General features: G+C 44.2%; 1 protein-coding gene across 1 annotated transcript in view; it reads right to left on the minus strand.

Annotated features, from left to right (window-relative positions):
• Nucleotides 1-5,589: 5,589 nt before the first annotated feature.
• The window catches only part of LOC144108553 (uncharacterized), a 111,100-nt gene continuing 101,792 nt past the window's right edge, over nucleotides 5,590-14,897 (minus strand). The window contains exons 6-7 of the mRNA XM_077641761.1: nucleotides 11,448-11,504; nucleotides 5,590-6,888 (exon numbers count right to left, since the gene is read on the minus strand). Of these exons, the coding sequence (XP_077497887.1) occupies nucleotides 6,585-6,888; nucleotides 11,448-11,504 (361 nt within the window). The 3' untranslated portion in view covers nucleotides 5,590-6,584. The remainder of the gene's footprint in view (nucleotides 6,889-11,447; nucleotides 11,505-14,897) is intronic.

Below are 14,897 nucleotides of genomic sequence, written 5' to 3' on the forward strand. Positions count from 1 at the left end.
GCGCCAAATAAAGACCATTCAGTGGAAGTAAGCGCTTGTATTGTGTCCTGTGTATTCTGTGCGCTATGAATCCTCATGCTGATTACCCACTAGCCCGAACCCTGACCCTTCTATGTTCATTCAGACTGACAAGCCAACGGGCCTTCCTCTTGCAGTTCTTAGTAGCCGAAAGAGCGCAGAAATTTGAGCAGTACTTCTGCGAGGCGTACTAAAAGAGTGGAATATCCGTTCGGAAACCACGTGGAACAGGCAGCGTTACAGTTTCTTTTTCTTTCCTTTCAGAGAATCATTTAGTTGTGCTCTCGAAAAAACTGAAAAATCTTGTGTATCTATACAGTACATGCCTCTATTTCACAAAAAAAAACAGAATGGCTCAAAAATTTTAGCAACCGCTGCACGCGGCACAGTTTCACAACGGCAGAATTTCAGCCTTATTCTTGTCTGAAACACATTTCTGCGCAAATATTATTTTTTGCTATCCTTAGAAGTTCTTTACACGACAAAACGTCAGCTACAGTGTCCGTTAATAAAACATTCATCGGGGGTCACAGAAAAAAAGAACTGACATCAACATACAGAACTTTCTAGGTGCGCCGTAAAACTTCACGACGCCCATATTTCTTCGTTTGCTTAAAAGAGCGATTCTTCTTTTCAGGACTCGATAGGCCTGTCATTCTTTCCAATGGGAATTTGACATATAGCCGGATTCACTGGCTTCGCGAAAAAAAGCGCTACACACGGTAAAAACCGTGCCACTTGGGGTTATTGCAACATCGAAGTGCTGTCGCAGAGCATGACCATGTTCTCAAAGACTCAAGTCACATTGCTTGAAGACTACAGCTTCCGTATGCTTCCCAGTTTTGCTTAGTTTTTCAACCCAGTCTCTTTTTCCATTTTTCTCGAGCTTATATGACCCACTAGGTTGCGGTTGCAGACTTTTAGAACAAGGGAGAAGGGTGCCATTTTTTTTTCGAGTCTATGCCGTAGACCTCTAGCACTCGGACATGCTTTTCGTACAATCGTACAACATGCAAAGGAGACAGCACTGCTGCTGGTAGGCTTCAGAGGCTAAGAATGGGGTACTGGGCGTTTTGTTGGAAAGTGAAAGGTGTTGTGAAACTTATTATTGTTGAACATTGCTCTAGGACGTCGTCTTTAAACATTCATATTGCTTTCCTACTAGCGCGAGTAGTGTCACGGCCTTCTGTAACCTTCCAGATTTTAAAGCTCTACGTTTTCAGCTAACGAGACTCCCTTAGAAGAATTGCGGTGAACCTATAATCCGAAGTAAGCAAGCATAACAGTTCACTTTTTATGCAGTTCACTGACCGCAGCCATCGAGTGCTTCGAAACAACGTTCCACCCAAGCTGCCCTGTGGAATATGAACCAGCGAAAGCAACCTTGAAACGAACCATGACTGCACAGTTCCTGCTGCATGGATGCAAACGATCATCTCAAGCCAATCTTCTCCCTAAACCAATAATTTTTACTTCCTTACTAGTGGCGCCTATCATGCTCGCATATTTGAGGCTCATGTAGTGTGAGGGATCGAAATAATGGATGGTAAGAGTGCGTTTCTTTTATTCAACCAGACAACATAACGCCTTTTCGTACCCATATCATTATCTAGAGATATTTCAATCAAACAAGAACAATTTTTACTCTTGCACAGCGAAGTGTTTTCGGAGGTCTTCTGGGCTAACCGCAATGCTTAGCCTAACAATGGGCACTTCAGACTTTCTGGGGATTCTAAATGCAACTTAAGTTTATCCATCAATGTCAGAAGCTCCTTCCCCAAAATTCACCGATATTTCGGTTTTCAGGAACTGAAAAGCTGATAACTGACTTTTTAAAGAATAGCAAAAAGAAATTAATCAATGTGTTTGAGATGTTTGGGCAACACTACAAACCACAACGTGAATAAGTGTGACGAATCAAGAATAAAAATCAATTTGACAAAACTAAGCAAAGCTCTAGATAAACCGTCGGCATGAGCCTGCGGCTGGCCAGATAATTTTTCAGTGTGTAGATTTGTTTCTCCGGCCTCCAGGACTGTAAATCTTCATTTGGTTCCTTCCTACGGAGCACTTAGCCCCTGAGCTACAGCGGCTAGTGGAGATAGATACACAAGACCGTTAAGAGCGGCTGATGAGGCCGTTGGCCTTCGCAGCTGTTATATCAAGCTGCAAGTGGCATCGCTATGCCCGCAAAAAAAACTTTTCACAGCTAGCCCAGCAGCTTGAAATTCAGATCTTTTTATTTCTTTTCCTCAACAGTGTCCATTTATTTTCTCCCGCGTCTTTCATTCTTCCTTCCTAGGCAGCTCTTCTCGCTTTCTTGTTTTCTCTCCTTCTTTCTCTGCTAGTCAGCATTTTATTAACTCTACGTTCCTTCTCTCAGTCGGCAACGGCATCCCTCCATTGTCCGCGCTAGTTCTTCCCTTCTTTCTCCCATTTTCGGCCCGCCATTCGTTATCACATCTTTCTCTAAGGGCCGCTTCGATCGGTGACCTCGGACGGACTTCATCCACGCGACGGCTCGGGGTGCGCTTCCTGTGATGGCTCTCAGAGCTTGTGTTGCGTGTTCTTTCTTTCGTCTGTCCTGTCTTGTAGCACCATTTAACAATCAATCAGTGCGAACTTGCCCCCTTCACAACATTAATTAATGAATAAATATGGCTGCTGCTGCGGAATGTAGCAATAGCGGCGAGTACCAGCATTTTCAGGGCATTCAAACAGTGCAGCGGCCTTCTAGAGCCTCTGAGACCTCCTCCAGTACCGATATCTATGCACAAGGACCTAAGCGAGTTACTAAACTTCTTTTTTTCCCGTTTCAAATCAGTGTTTCTTCACAACATCTCCAAAGCTAGCTGCGACAACTGCACAGCGGCCGCCACGTCGCTCCTAAGTTCACCGCAAAGGAGACCAGGATTCCGGTGCTCTAAAAGGATCTGAAGTCAGTTTAGGCGGCGCAGTTGTTTTTAAGCGAAAGCCTTTAATGGCTGATCGTTGTCCATCCGTCCCCAAAGTCTGTCGCACTATAGCTGTCAATCAAATGATGTCAAATTATTAGGAAAAAAATCCTTATGCACGGCGGAATTCGAACATTTATCCTTCCGTTCCGCAGCCGAGCGTGCTAACCACTACGCTACTTCCTGCCACCGCATAAGTGGTTTTTCTTTCTTTTTCTCTGCCCACAGTAAAATATGTCTGGCGTAAGGACGCTGGAAAGTGTGTGCAGAAAGCCGTCGATTGACACGGATGCCTTCCAAACATCCTCCAGTGTCTCCAGCATCTAAGATTCACAAACAATGGTGTACTTAATCAACATCTTAACCACACATCAGCGACACAAAAAGCAACACCGCGCTGAAGGCTTCCGCCTCACCGCACTTTACGTCAACGTGGTGCCCCCGCTGAATCTTTCTAGTCCTGTTGAAAGTCATCAGTCAACCACTCGCCCCACGAGAAGTCTAGTAGAGGGTGTTGAGCAAACGCCGGGTCTTCCGCTGAGGCATGGAAAAAAAATGCATATGGTAGGTCCATCGCGCCCGGTGTTACCAATCGCATAGGCTGTTACGGGGTGGGGGTGAAGAGGGCGACAAAAGCATTCCGCACCTGCCACGTGACACCACACCTCTACGCTAACTTTTGTCGCCCTCGTTGCACCTGCGATAGAGACGTGGTCCGTGGGAGACCTCTTTATTTACTGGAATGTGAAATGTGTAGTGAAATTACTATATTTATTTGGATATGCTGAACGTTTCTAGCATCACATGCATCATCGTTTTACTGGCGCAGATCCCATCCTATAATGTTGAAGGCTTCAAGAGGCTACCAGGATATCATTGTCCAGACCTTCAACATATGCCCGATTTTCTACTGTGGGGGAACCCGCCCTGCAGCCCCCTGTGTTTGCTTTCCCGCGAGGCACCGTGCAGCAGCAGTCTCACCTCGAGGAGGATGGCATTCCCTTGTCAGTTACATTAACTGGCAAGAGAGGGCACCAGCGTCGCTGCGCGGGAGACTGCTGAAGCCCGCGCGCGGGAGAGGGGGCATGAGGCTCTTCGGCCGGGATCGTCTGCGCGAGCAGACGTGTCGCTCGCGGCTCCGCTCTTCCTCGGCAGAGCGAGGAAGCGGCAGGGAGACTGGCTCCCGTACTCGTCCAAGCCGTGGCTCTAGCGCGGGCGAACATTCGCTCGGAACCTTGCTGGTGAGTCGGACGACCTCGATTCATTAGCATATCTTGTTGCTAGCTGGCGTTATTGTTGCTGTAGCAATAAATGTCTGTTTGTGTCAGCCAATGTGTTGTTCCTTTGTTCCCTCAGAGCAAGGCCTGCCGTGGTTGGCGTGCGCTCGGTAGCGTACGCGACCACGGGGTGGGGTCCGGGCGGCTTTGAACCGTGTCAGCCGCGATTGAGTGGGGAGAACGTAGCTATCTCCCCAATTCAACCCCACAACTGTATTCAGCAACATTGAAGCACACTGCTCCGACATTTAGGTCCCTGTTCTTACAGTCGTCCAGATCTCAAACACAGACACTACATCGTCGCCAGTCGAAATTTTCCTTCACATTTTGGCCTAGACGTGGTTAGGGAGAGACCATCTCTTTCGGACTACAATGTCTCAGTCTACCATCTTTGTTTCTCATTGCGGCCAGCACACTTTTTTCAGAATGAGTGAAATTTGCACTCTCAAAGCTCAACAAATCCCACAAGAGAATGCGCACTTTCAAGATGTACGCAGGTACAAATGTCTTTTAAGCATGTTTGTGCGCTCAGAGCACATCAAATCCCACAAAATAATGAGCCCTTGCAAGTTGTACGTGAGTACAAATGTCTTTTTAGCACGTTTGTACACCCAAGGTACATAACTATCTGGAGTAAGGACATTATCAAAGCTGTGTAAGAGAAAGAGCCACTTGTTGTTCCGGTTCCGGGCCCTGTACTTGTGCGTGTAGTCTTTCCTGTTAACAACCGCTCATGGCACTTGCTTATTCTACGTTCGCCATTCATAGGCAAAGATGGGTTTGCATTAATCGCAATGCGACAGTAGCAATGTACAAAAAATGTACGTAAAATGCAGGCATGCCCGAAGAACATATCAAGCAATGTCAGGTGCTTCGCCAATCAATAGGAACTATTTGCCAAGGCTATTTCAATACTGAATATGATTGTGTAGCGCACTGCAGCCTTGCGGTTTTTGAACCCGTTGCGGTTTTGCTCCCATTAAGAAGCTTCTCCGAATAAACTCCTCCTTAAACAAGGAACAATAATGTATTGAGTGTTTAAAAGCCTTGTCACTTCTGCATGCCTAGCGTTCTTATTGCACGCAAAAGTGGGAAATTTATTATTTTATCTTCTGTTCTTTCTCGATGAAAATTAGACAATTTATGACGGAGTAGTAAAGAGTAAGATACAAAAACGCGCAAAATGGCGCTCTTAATTATTAAAACATCGCAAACGACGACTCTACCAGTTTCATAACCAGATACTAAACCAGCGATAGACACTGAAACGTGAAATACCAGCAGGCCAATTCACTAATAGCCTAACGGGGTTTGCTTAGCAAGAGACATGAAGTCACGTAGGCCATGCAACGTTTTTATTTATTTTTTCAACAATCAAATCATGAAAAATTTATGCGCATAGAGCGACTGTCACTATGACATTTTTAACAGTGCCACCAATATTACCCTTCCGTTCTGAGGAGCCATACAAAAGCTGCCTTCAAACCTAATGAACTAAAAAGAGTTTTAACATTGGGGAAGTGCCTACACGTAGGTAATGGCCCGAAGAAGCTACCAAAGCGGCAAAATTTTTCCTTGACAAGGAACATCGACGTCAGCTCACAGAAGAGAAGCATTTAATGCTCAGTAGCCTGCTTCGAACCACAAAACTGCCACTAGGTAATGAGCCCTCGCAGCAGAGATCAGAGCAGCAGAGTAGTAACTGCTCGCGAGCATAAATTAAAAAAACACTAAACCTGTATGTAAATTTAAAAATGAACTCAAAGCGTTAATACTTCACAATAACTGTTAGACAAGCTACCAAATTTTTGAATTTTAAGGTATTACATCAGATGTACACCACATGCTTTTAATATGTGCACTATTCTCCCTATCGCCAATTTACTGTTCAGTTTTTCGCTTTTTTAGTAATTTTGTAATGCATAAGTGGTAGTGAATAATTGTATAACTATAAACACTGTATAACTTCTATTTTCATTGCACTGCTTGTTGTATATGCCTACACACCCCTTTATATAAAGTGTGTGTCGCCGCGGAAATATGTAACGGCACGATTGTTTCATAAACTTGTTATTACTACTGCTATGTTTGCATTTATAATAGCATTTTGATTATCAATATAGGAGGTGCCAGTACAGTCGCTAACTACGGGGCCTCCTTCTGTATACATTTATCCAGGCTGTATTTCCTTCTTCTATAAATAAACATGATTATGATTCTGATACGGGATATGTGTACTGACCTTGACGTCACCGCCTTAATCACTTTTCGGCCTATATACCGCACTTGTGTGATCTACAAGGGCTTGCGCAGCGTTAGCAGGATAAAAAGAACTTCAAAGGTTTCGGTGTTTATGTCTCAATTTAAAATATGGTTTAAGCAGCTTCCAATATCCTTTCTTCATGTCCTTGTTTTTGTCCCTATTTTCATGCAGTAGCGTCCTTTCAGAGCACGTGCTTTCTTGCTTCTCCATCTTGCGAACTTCTTGTGCACGTTTTAAACCTGGGAAGTCCTCATCCTTTCCGCTTGTTGTGCACTCCGAGGCCCTGTCGGCTTCTGACGGGCACATATTCACTGAGCGAATGGCCCCCAGTAGGCAGTCGCGAGTCATCTTGCACTCTTCCCTCAAGGTACTTGCGCTGGGTGAAACAAAGAAATACAGGGTTACGTTTTCGAGACATATAGTACATTTTACATTACACTGCATGAATAAAACTGTCCGGATACGTGTAAGAAAAGCATTGCCAAAATGTTTCAGCAAAGCAGGAACGAAAGTGTAACACTGCGTGCTGCCACAGACAGACAGAAAGACAGGCCAATGGTGAGGTGGATCGCAGCGCTCTGTCAACAGCAGGCGACCGGACCTGACCACTGGCTGCCATTAAATGGCGGCGATATGCAGTCAATTATGACGTTCGGCCGAAACCCACACAACGGCAGAGTTGCTTGCCCCTGACGCTTGGACGCCGCGGGTATATCTGAGTGACCACTGACAGAGGACTGAATGGACGCGAAATGGGCAACGAAAAATGGACACCTTATATAATACGACCCCGTTCACTCGTCAATAGACACGGCTTTCCAGCACCGTCACGACCATTTCAACATCGAGTACTGATATGTTATATCTCTTCTGCGGTGGCTATTTTACCGGAGGACACTTTCCTGCATAAAAGTAAAAGCAAACATACTAAAACAAGGTCTATTTTTTAAGCCCCCTATAATGAGTTAATAATAAGTCTAGGCTTTGAAAATAAGATCATGGGTCCAGTTAGTGAAACTGAGGCTGAAGTACCAAGCTTTATTCAGAGGCTCCAAAGAGGCACATTCAGAGAGTTATAGGTTTTAGTACCTTCTCATTGCGCACCCTGTTTCTAGGCAGAGTGCGAATGTTGGCGAAGTCGGTGCAGTTCCCCTGACAAGCAGCTGTTGATAATGGAATGTGTGGAAGATATCTAGCACCTAGCATCACTGACGTCAGCGTTTCACTGGTGCTGATTTCCTTTGGGTGCAGATCGGCTTTCCCAAACGCGGTAGCTCACACCTTTTGTAGCGATAGCTATATTACAATAGCATTTCGAGCCATCAGCGTGGCGGCGCCGCCTGCGCAGCGACTCCATGGCTTCACCGCCACGCTCTCACGTGGTTGGTCACGTGGTGCGGAGCAGCTGCTGCTGCCGGCGGCGTGTCGCGCCGGCGAAACCGAGCAGCAACAGCTGTGCGCATGCGCCGTGTCAAGTGGGACGAAGATGAAGAAGGAACGCCCAGTGAAACGGAGCTGCGAAATACTGACTTTGCTATTCAACTGAGCAAGTGACACTCGGCCAGATGTAGCTATCGCGTGAGCTGAACCACCGCCAGTCTTTAGCACAAAGGGAAGGCAGAGGCGAATGCTGCTTGTTACGAATGAAGAGCCAAGAACATTTTAGAGCTTATACGATTGTAGCTGAAGGGTCATATCAACATGTAGAGAAGATCATCACCTTTAAAGAAATGAATGTTACTAAATACTACCCCTGATTTTCCTTCTTTTGCGTGCTCAATAATATAGCGTCAGTGCAATGCTTAAGTTTTAATCAAAGCAGCACCGCCGGTGGTCCACCTTGAAGAAATTGCAGTGTAAGTAAATTCGTGCTGCGGGGCTAGTTTAAGCTTTTAAAAATAGTTTCCTATTTTCTACGCACTAATTCTTCCAAAACCCATGGCAAATTTTCATTTCATTTATTGAACCCCTAGGGCCAGAGGCATTAAAGAGGGGAGTGGCTACAAAACAAAAATACATAAATAGATACAATGCATATTACAGAACAAGTATTATCATCCTCCTGTTATACAATTTTAGCTAGTGCAGAACGAAAATGCTGGTTATCAATTATGTCGACGATATCTGCGGGAAGGCGGTTCCACTCACGCGGTGTACGAGGCAAGAAAGACCGAAATGCCGTTTTAGTGTTACATGTTTCAATGCCAACTTTGTGACGATGATCAATGCGATTTGACACGTATCTGGGGGACGAAATGAGGGAATCGCGTAGCGTGGGGTGATAGTATAGTTTAAGAAAAAGGCTCAAACGAATTGTCTGCCGGCAGCATGCTAAAAGAGCTAAATAAAGATTAGCTTTAATGCTCGTTACACTTGCGGTACGGTTAAACTTGAACAGGATAAAACGAGCAGCGTTATTTTGAACCAGCTCAAGCAAAGTTACCAGTTTTTCATGATGCGGATGCCATATCGCTGCGGCATATTCCTGATTAGAACGTATTAGTGTTTTATAAAGCGATAATTTCAAAGAAGATGGAGTTTTCGAATAGTTACGGCGCACGTAGCCCAACATGCGGTTAGCTTTGTTAGTAATGTACTGAATATGGCGCGTCCAGTTAAGGTCAGCAGAAATATGAACACCCAGGTATTTATATGAAGTAACTGCTTCTAACGCAACGTTATTTAGGTAATACACAGGCGGAGAGCTGGAACTTCTTGATATTCGCATAATTTTGCACCTATTAGTATTAAATTTCATAAGCCATTCATTACTCCAAAGAGAAATGCTATAGAGATCATACTGGAGAATGTTAGCATTGTCGGGGGATTATATTTCTCGAAAAACCGCACAGTCGTCCGCAAACAAAACAATGTTAGATGATACAATGGAAGGAAGATCATTGATGTAAATAAGAAATAAAAGGGGCCCAAGCACTAACCCTTGCGGCACGCCCGAGTAAACTACGCTGAAAGGTGACTTCAAATTATTAGTGTAAATGAACTCCGATCGGTTAAGAAAAAAGTATTCAATTCATTTTACAACATTGTAGTCGATATTCACTTGAGTTAGCTTTAAAAATAATAAGCGGTGATATACCTTGTGGAACGCTTTCGAGTAATCTAGGAAAATGCAGTCAGCTTCTGATGCGCGATCTAACATATGGCGAAGTTTGATGGTGAAGCTGTCGAGTTGGGTTTCGCAAGAAAATGACCTCCGAAAGCCATGCTGTGCGGGTGTAAAAAACGAATTAGACTCGAGAAAGTTCACAAGGTTAGTGAAGATGACATGTTCCAATAGTTTGCAACAAGTACTAGTGAGCGAGATGGGGCGATAATTTGTTGGGGATGTTCTATTTCCTGACTTAAATAATGGAACCACCTTCCCGAATTTTCATTGTTTTGGCACCTTGGCAATTAACTTAGATAATCACCGTATTATCGATTTCAATAATGTATCGAAGTGCCCAAGTATCGACGATACAGTATCGAGTATCTGCATCGAAGATCAATAACCTTTACTCTCATAAACCGCTTAAACGCCGCACCTTGAAGCAGTGTTTCGAAGGCAAAAATTCCTTTTCACAATTCACATATGCGTTTTAAGATAACCATGAAAAATATATGCGGCAACATTTACCACAACTACGCCTTTTTTTTCATGTTTCAACATGGAAAAATTCGTCTTGATTCCGGGTTAAAAACCCTGGACCAGGACAAAATTTTCTTTAGCTACGAAGCTTCAGTGAAAGCTCTATAGCTTTCCTTTGTACCAGTATGGCAGCGCTTGGGTGGATGCTAAAGACTAATTACTCACTTATTACCAATCTACTTCACCTTTGGAGATTAGCCTGAACATTTTATCAGCTGTAAATTTTGTTTTCTCGTTGAACTCTCCGTTGACTGATTTTTCACATTTGATAAAGTTGGTGCAACACTAGCGGAAAGTACTCGGGCCTATAAACTAAAATTTTTGCACGCTTCATCGAAAACCAAAAGCGAAGAAAAGGAAAATGTTGTTCTCAAATCTGAGTCGCAATCCTTCCCGGTTATCAGTCTTTCCGCGTCAGAATAGCAAGAAGGCACACCTAACCATCAACTGCGCTTGGTCGTGCAAGCGCATGTCTGCAGAATAAGAAAGAGAACCTGGAACTACGCAAGCGGGAAAGGTAGAAGGAACAAAGAGCCGTGCGTTCCTAGTTATACCATCTGGCAACAATTTTAAGTAACTTTGATGCGTCCAGATGAGTAAGCGTCAGTCATTCATATCTATAAACATATACAAGTTATTATTTAAAAATAACCAAGAAGTGGGAGAAGTACTAAGAAGTGCATAAGAAGCTCTGCCGAACACGAGGCCAGTGTAAAACTCTGTATGCGGAAAGAAGGCTGTTTTCTTTGTGCGATGGCGCAGTAAGCATATAATTACAGCATCCGGTTAGATTTCAGGAAAGATTAAAAACATTTAGGAGAGACTTAAGCACCACCTTAATGGTATTACCTGATAGCTTAATGCGTTAATCTCCATATATGCAGAAGCTCGTTCCCTACTTCACATTCATAGACGCCTGGGAGCCTTCATGCCCCTCGTGGCGCAGCGTTTAAGCGATGCGCCACTGCCTTGCGATGGCAGGTGCTGCCACTGGTGGGCCTTGTGCGACCCAAGTTGCTCTTCCCGAGCGACCAATCATTAGTTTAACTGCCACCTAAAATGATAGGCAGTTTGCTCGCTATCTGGTGGGCAGGTTGTGCTGATGCCGCAAGGACACGTGACCTAGGTTGCCCTCCTGCCTTCTAGGTTGCTTCTCTGGGGACCACCTGCCCGAAGCATGCTAGTGATTTGACGCTCAAGCCGACAACAGATATTTCTTGTGAACGGGACTTTTAACGCTATTATGCTAATATTTCCACATGAGAGTAGAAATGCAAGAAACGTACATTTCCTGCGCAGCAGCGGAGAATGTATGCAGGGCAAATTCCGCGTTCTCGTAAGATCTGAAAAATTAAAGCATAATTAGTTTGCAAAGATAGCCGTCGTCAGGAGAATTGACAATGGCGCGCAAGAGAGTTTCGCGTCCATCGCTGTGGCTGAATTCTGTGACGGTTCGCTAATGAGTTCCACACCTCACTTCGCTCCTGCTGATAGCCGCTGTAGTCCGAAAAAAACAAGGTGCCAAAAAAAATTGCGTTCGAGAGCACTAAATCTACCATGCTATACCCTAGCCGAGCTCAAAGGCCTGGCTAAAAGCTGCTGTATCGACTCTGCCATGCTCACCTGTAGTCTAATATTACACTATATCAAGTGCGCACCGCCAAACCAAATCTTCTGACCAATGACACCGGCACAGCCTTTGCGAGCAGATGTTTCCCAACCGTTTTAATTTATCATTCTTCCTGTTTGTTGAAAATATTTCCTTATTTCAACGTTATTTTTATGTATGATAAAAAGTTCAGCAAATAACGCAGAACAAGGTTTTATCTCCGCATGCTGTCTTTCATAGCTCTGATCAGGTAACAAGTTTTCTGCCACTGGGTAAATGTTAAGCTTTTAATCCCTGTTTGAATGCAAGCAACTCAACGCCAACAAAAGCACTGAAAATCGCTAAATCGGAATAAGACCCCTGAATTAATTTGTCATCGTGTGTGAACAGTGAAATACACAACGATCTTTGTATGGCAAGAAAATGATGAAGCTAAAAGGAAATAGTCGCTCACTACGCACAAGACGAATAGCACTATTCACACTCTAAACACACATAGCATACAACGACGTGTACCTGTACCACTCCTGCCTCGGCATCTTCGGCTGTACCGCTTTATATAAACACAGTTAGTGCTTTATATAAACATAGTTAGCGCTATGGTGACTGTTCCGCTTGCTCTAAGCTTAAATATATTGTGAACATGCAGCTCTCTACACGTGTTCTATTCTAGCCGTGGGAGAAAGTATCCATTAAGCTGCTGTATTCAGTAGTTCTGCAAGTAGAAACTGCGCACCAAGCAAGAAAAACGAGGTGTACGCCGCATATCACACTTCCCTGCAAACATTCGGTATTCCATTGCCAGCAACAATTCAGTGTCAACCCTCATGAATAAGATGCGGAATTTGGAGCATATTCATGATTGGTAACCAGCCGCCACGGTAGCATTTCGACCAGTATGAAATTCAGAAGTAGCTAGCCGCATGCTTGAGCTGTCAGTGCACTCTACACTCTAAACGGAACGAATCAAAAGGGGAGTAATCTGTCCTCAAGGGCACTGCCCTTTGTAAAATAGAGTGCGCTACAGGACAGTTTACTTTCTTTTCACTCCTTTATAGGTACATTCGTGTTAACAGAGTAAATAACACCCAATGGGTAAGTTTGATGACAATTGCGGACTACTGCAATAGCGCAGGCTCAAAAGGTACAAGTGCGTAATGAGCTAACAGGAAGACAATTGAGCAGCCGACCGATGTCGTGCGCTCCGCTGAAATCTACACTCTAGAGCACGTACGCGGGAGCATGTGCTGCGGCATGATGAGAACTTTGCTAAAGGCTCAAATACGGTTTTATGTGCCACTTTTCAGTTCATATATTTCCCAAATTACAGCCGTGACTGATCAGTTTAGGAACATGCAGGAAGCAAACCCCGGCGTAGGACAGACAGGAAAGTTGGTGGTCATGCTTTCAGCTAAGCCCAAGCAAAGACGGTGGAAAGGGTCAAGCTGGAGCCATGTGCTGCCTATCACGGTTCCAGCTTCCTTACTGGAAATATTTCCATGGAAATATGAAAATGGCGCGGCTAACGATTGGCAGCTTCGCGCTTAGACTTCGCGTCTGATTTGTGCACGTTGTAATAAACCTGGCATTCGGTGACTTCTCGCGTTTCACAGCGCGCCAACGACGAAAACATTTTCAGTACCTTATATTTCTAATTCATACTGTAATAGAACCGCAAGTTGTGGGTCCGTACTGGTTGCATGCATTCTGATGCAGAAACGTGGGATGTGTACTACCCAACGGACACATAGAGGGTGCTTTTGAGCACCATTTTCACGGCGGCCCCTAACTAGCTCATGAGGCCAGTACTGGTGCCGATAGTTTGTTTGTGTCAATTGAACTATAGTTTACGGAAGGCTTGCACCTTTCTTTTTTGGTCAGTCTAATTAGTTTCGGTTAATACTTTCCTTTCAAGCGACCAAGATTGGCCCCGACTTGTCTCAGTCTTGGAACAAATGCAGAACACTGTAAATATAACTCTTTCGCAAACATTTTTTGCTAAATTTCAAGTCCACTGTCAGCTTCTGAAACATTTATTATGGTATTAATTATTGTAATTGGGCGAAAATTACAATATTTGAGCACGAAAAGGTGGGATGCACAGAACGGGGTCTGGCCGCTGATAACCTGTAACTTTAGCGTAATATAAGCTCTATAGTACTGCATAGAGTGGAGTGAGCAATCAGCATGGATAGGAGGAGTCATGCTAGACTCTGTAAGAGCATGTCGGCGTGGTGATGAAGCTGTAATTTAGCTCTAGCAAACACTGTCTGGCAGGCTAGATTTCAAGCGCAGTTTATCCACACAACTACCGACACTATCACGCGTCATTGCTGTACCACCTCAAACAATAGTAGCCCCAGCGATGAACACAAGGATGATTCCTGGAGAAATCCCTGGTTCAATTTGCTCTCAGCTAACACAGAACGACCAAGGCTGGCTCATGGGAATCTATTAGCGTTTTCACTTCCACCACCACCAACAGACTGTTTACCACTAGAAGAATATTTAGCCGTAAAGAAATCTTCCTTTCATGTGTAAAGAAGGAGCCACTGCAATAAACACTAACACACAAATATTCTAGTTTGATTACATTCGGCAAGCAGAATGCTTGTCGCGATCCTTACTTCTGCTCCAGAGAAAGAAATATTGGTATTTAGGCAGCGATTACGAATGGGGTGGACCTGAAATACATTTTTTTTCTCGTTTTCGCCTCATCTAGCCTCAGCCATTCCAAAGCCCACTTTATGTAACCAGACCACGCCCTTAAAAGAGGACTTCTGCGCTCTCAGTAGACAACGTTAAAATCATTTTCAAAGCGCTATGACCTATAAATACTATTTAGAAATCTCAACATTTTTTTAGTGGTTTTCAGAACAATGCAGCATTTTTATAAGCAGATTATGCCAGCACTTCTTTAATTCGGCTTTACTGTAAATGTCGTCATTTCGAAACGGGCGCATATAGCGCTATTATTCTAACGATAAATTTGCGCCCGTTATTTTCGAACGTGGGTACTGTTCCTCAAAATGCAGTGCCAGTCCACCGCCATTTCGCCTAAATTTTCAATGCTTTACCCTTTGCACTTGTTGTGCGACCTTGATTAGTAAAAATTTGAGAGCATCTG

Source organism: Amblyomma americanum, chromosome 10 (assembly GCF_052857255.1).
Source record: "Amblyomma americanum isolate KBUSLIRL-KWMA chromosome 10, ASM5285725v1, whole genome shotgun sequence".
Lineage (NCBI taxonomy): Eukaryota > Metazoa > Arthropoda > Arachnida > Ixodida > Ixodidae > Amblyomma > Amblyomma americanum.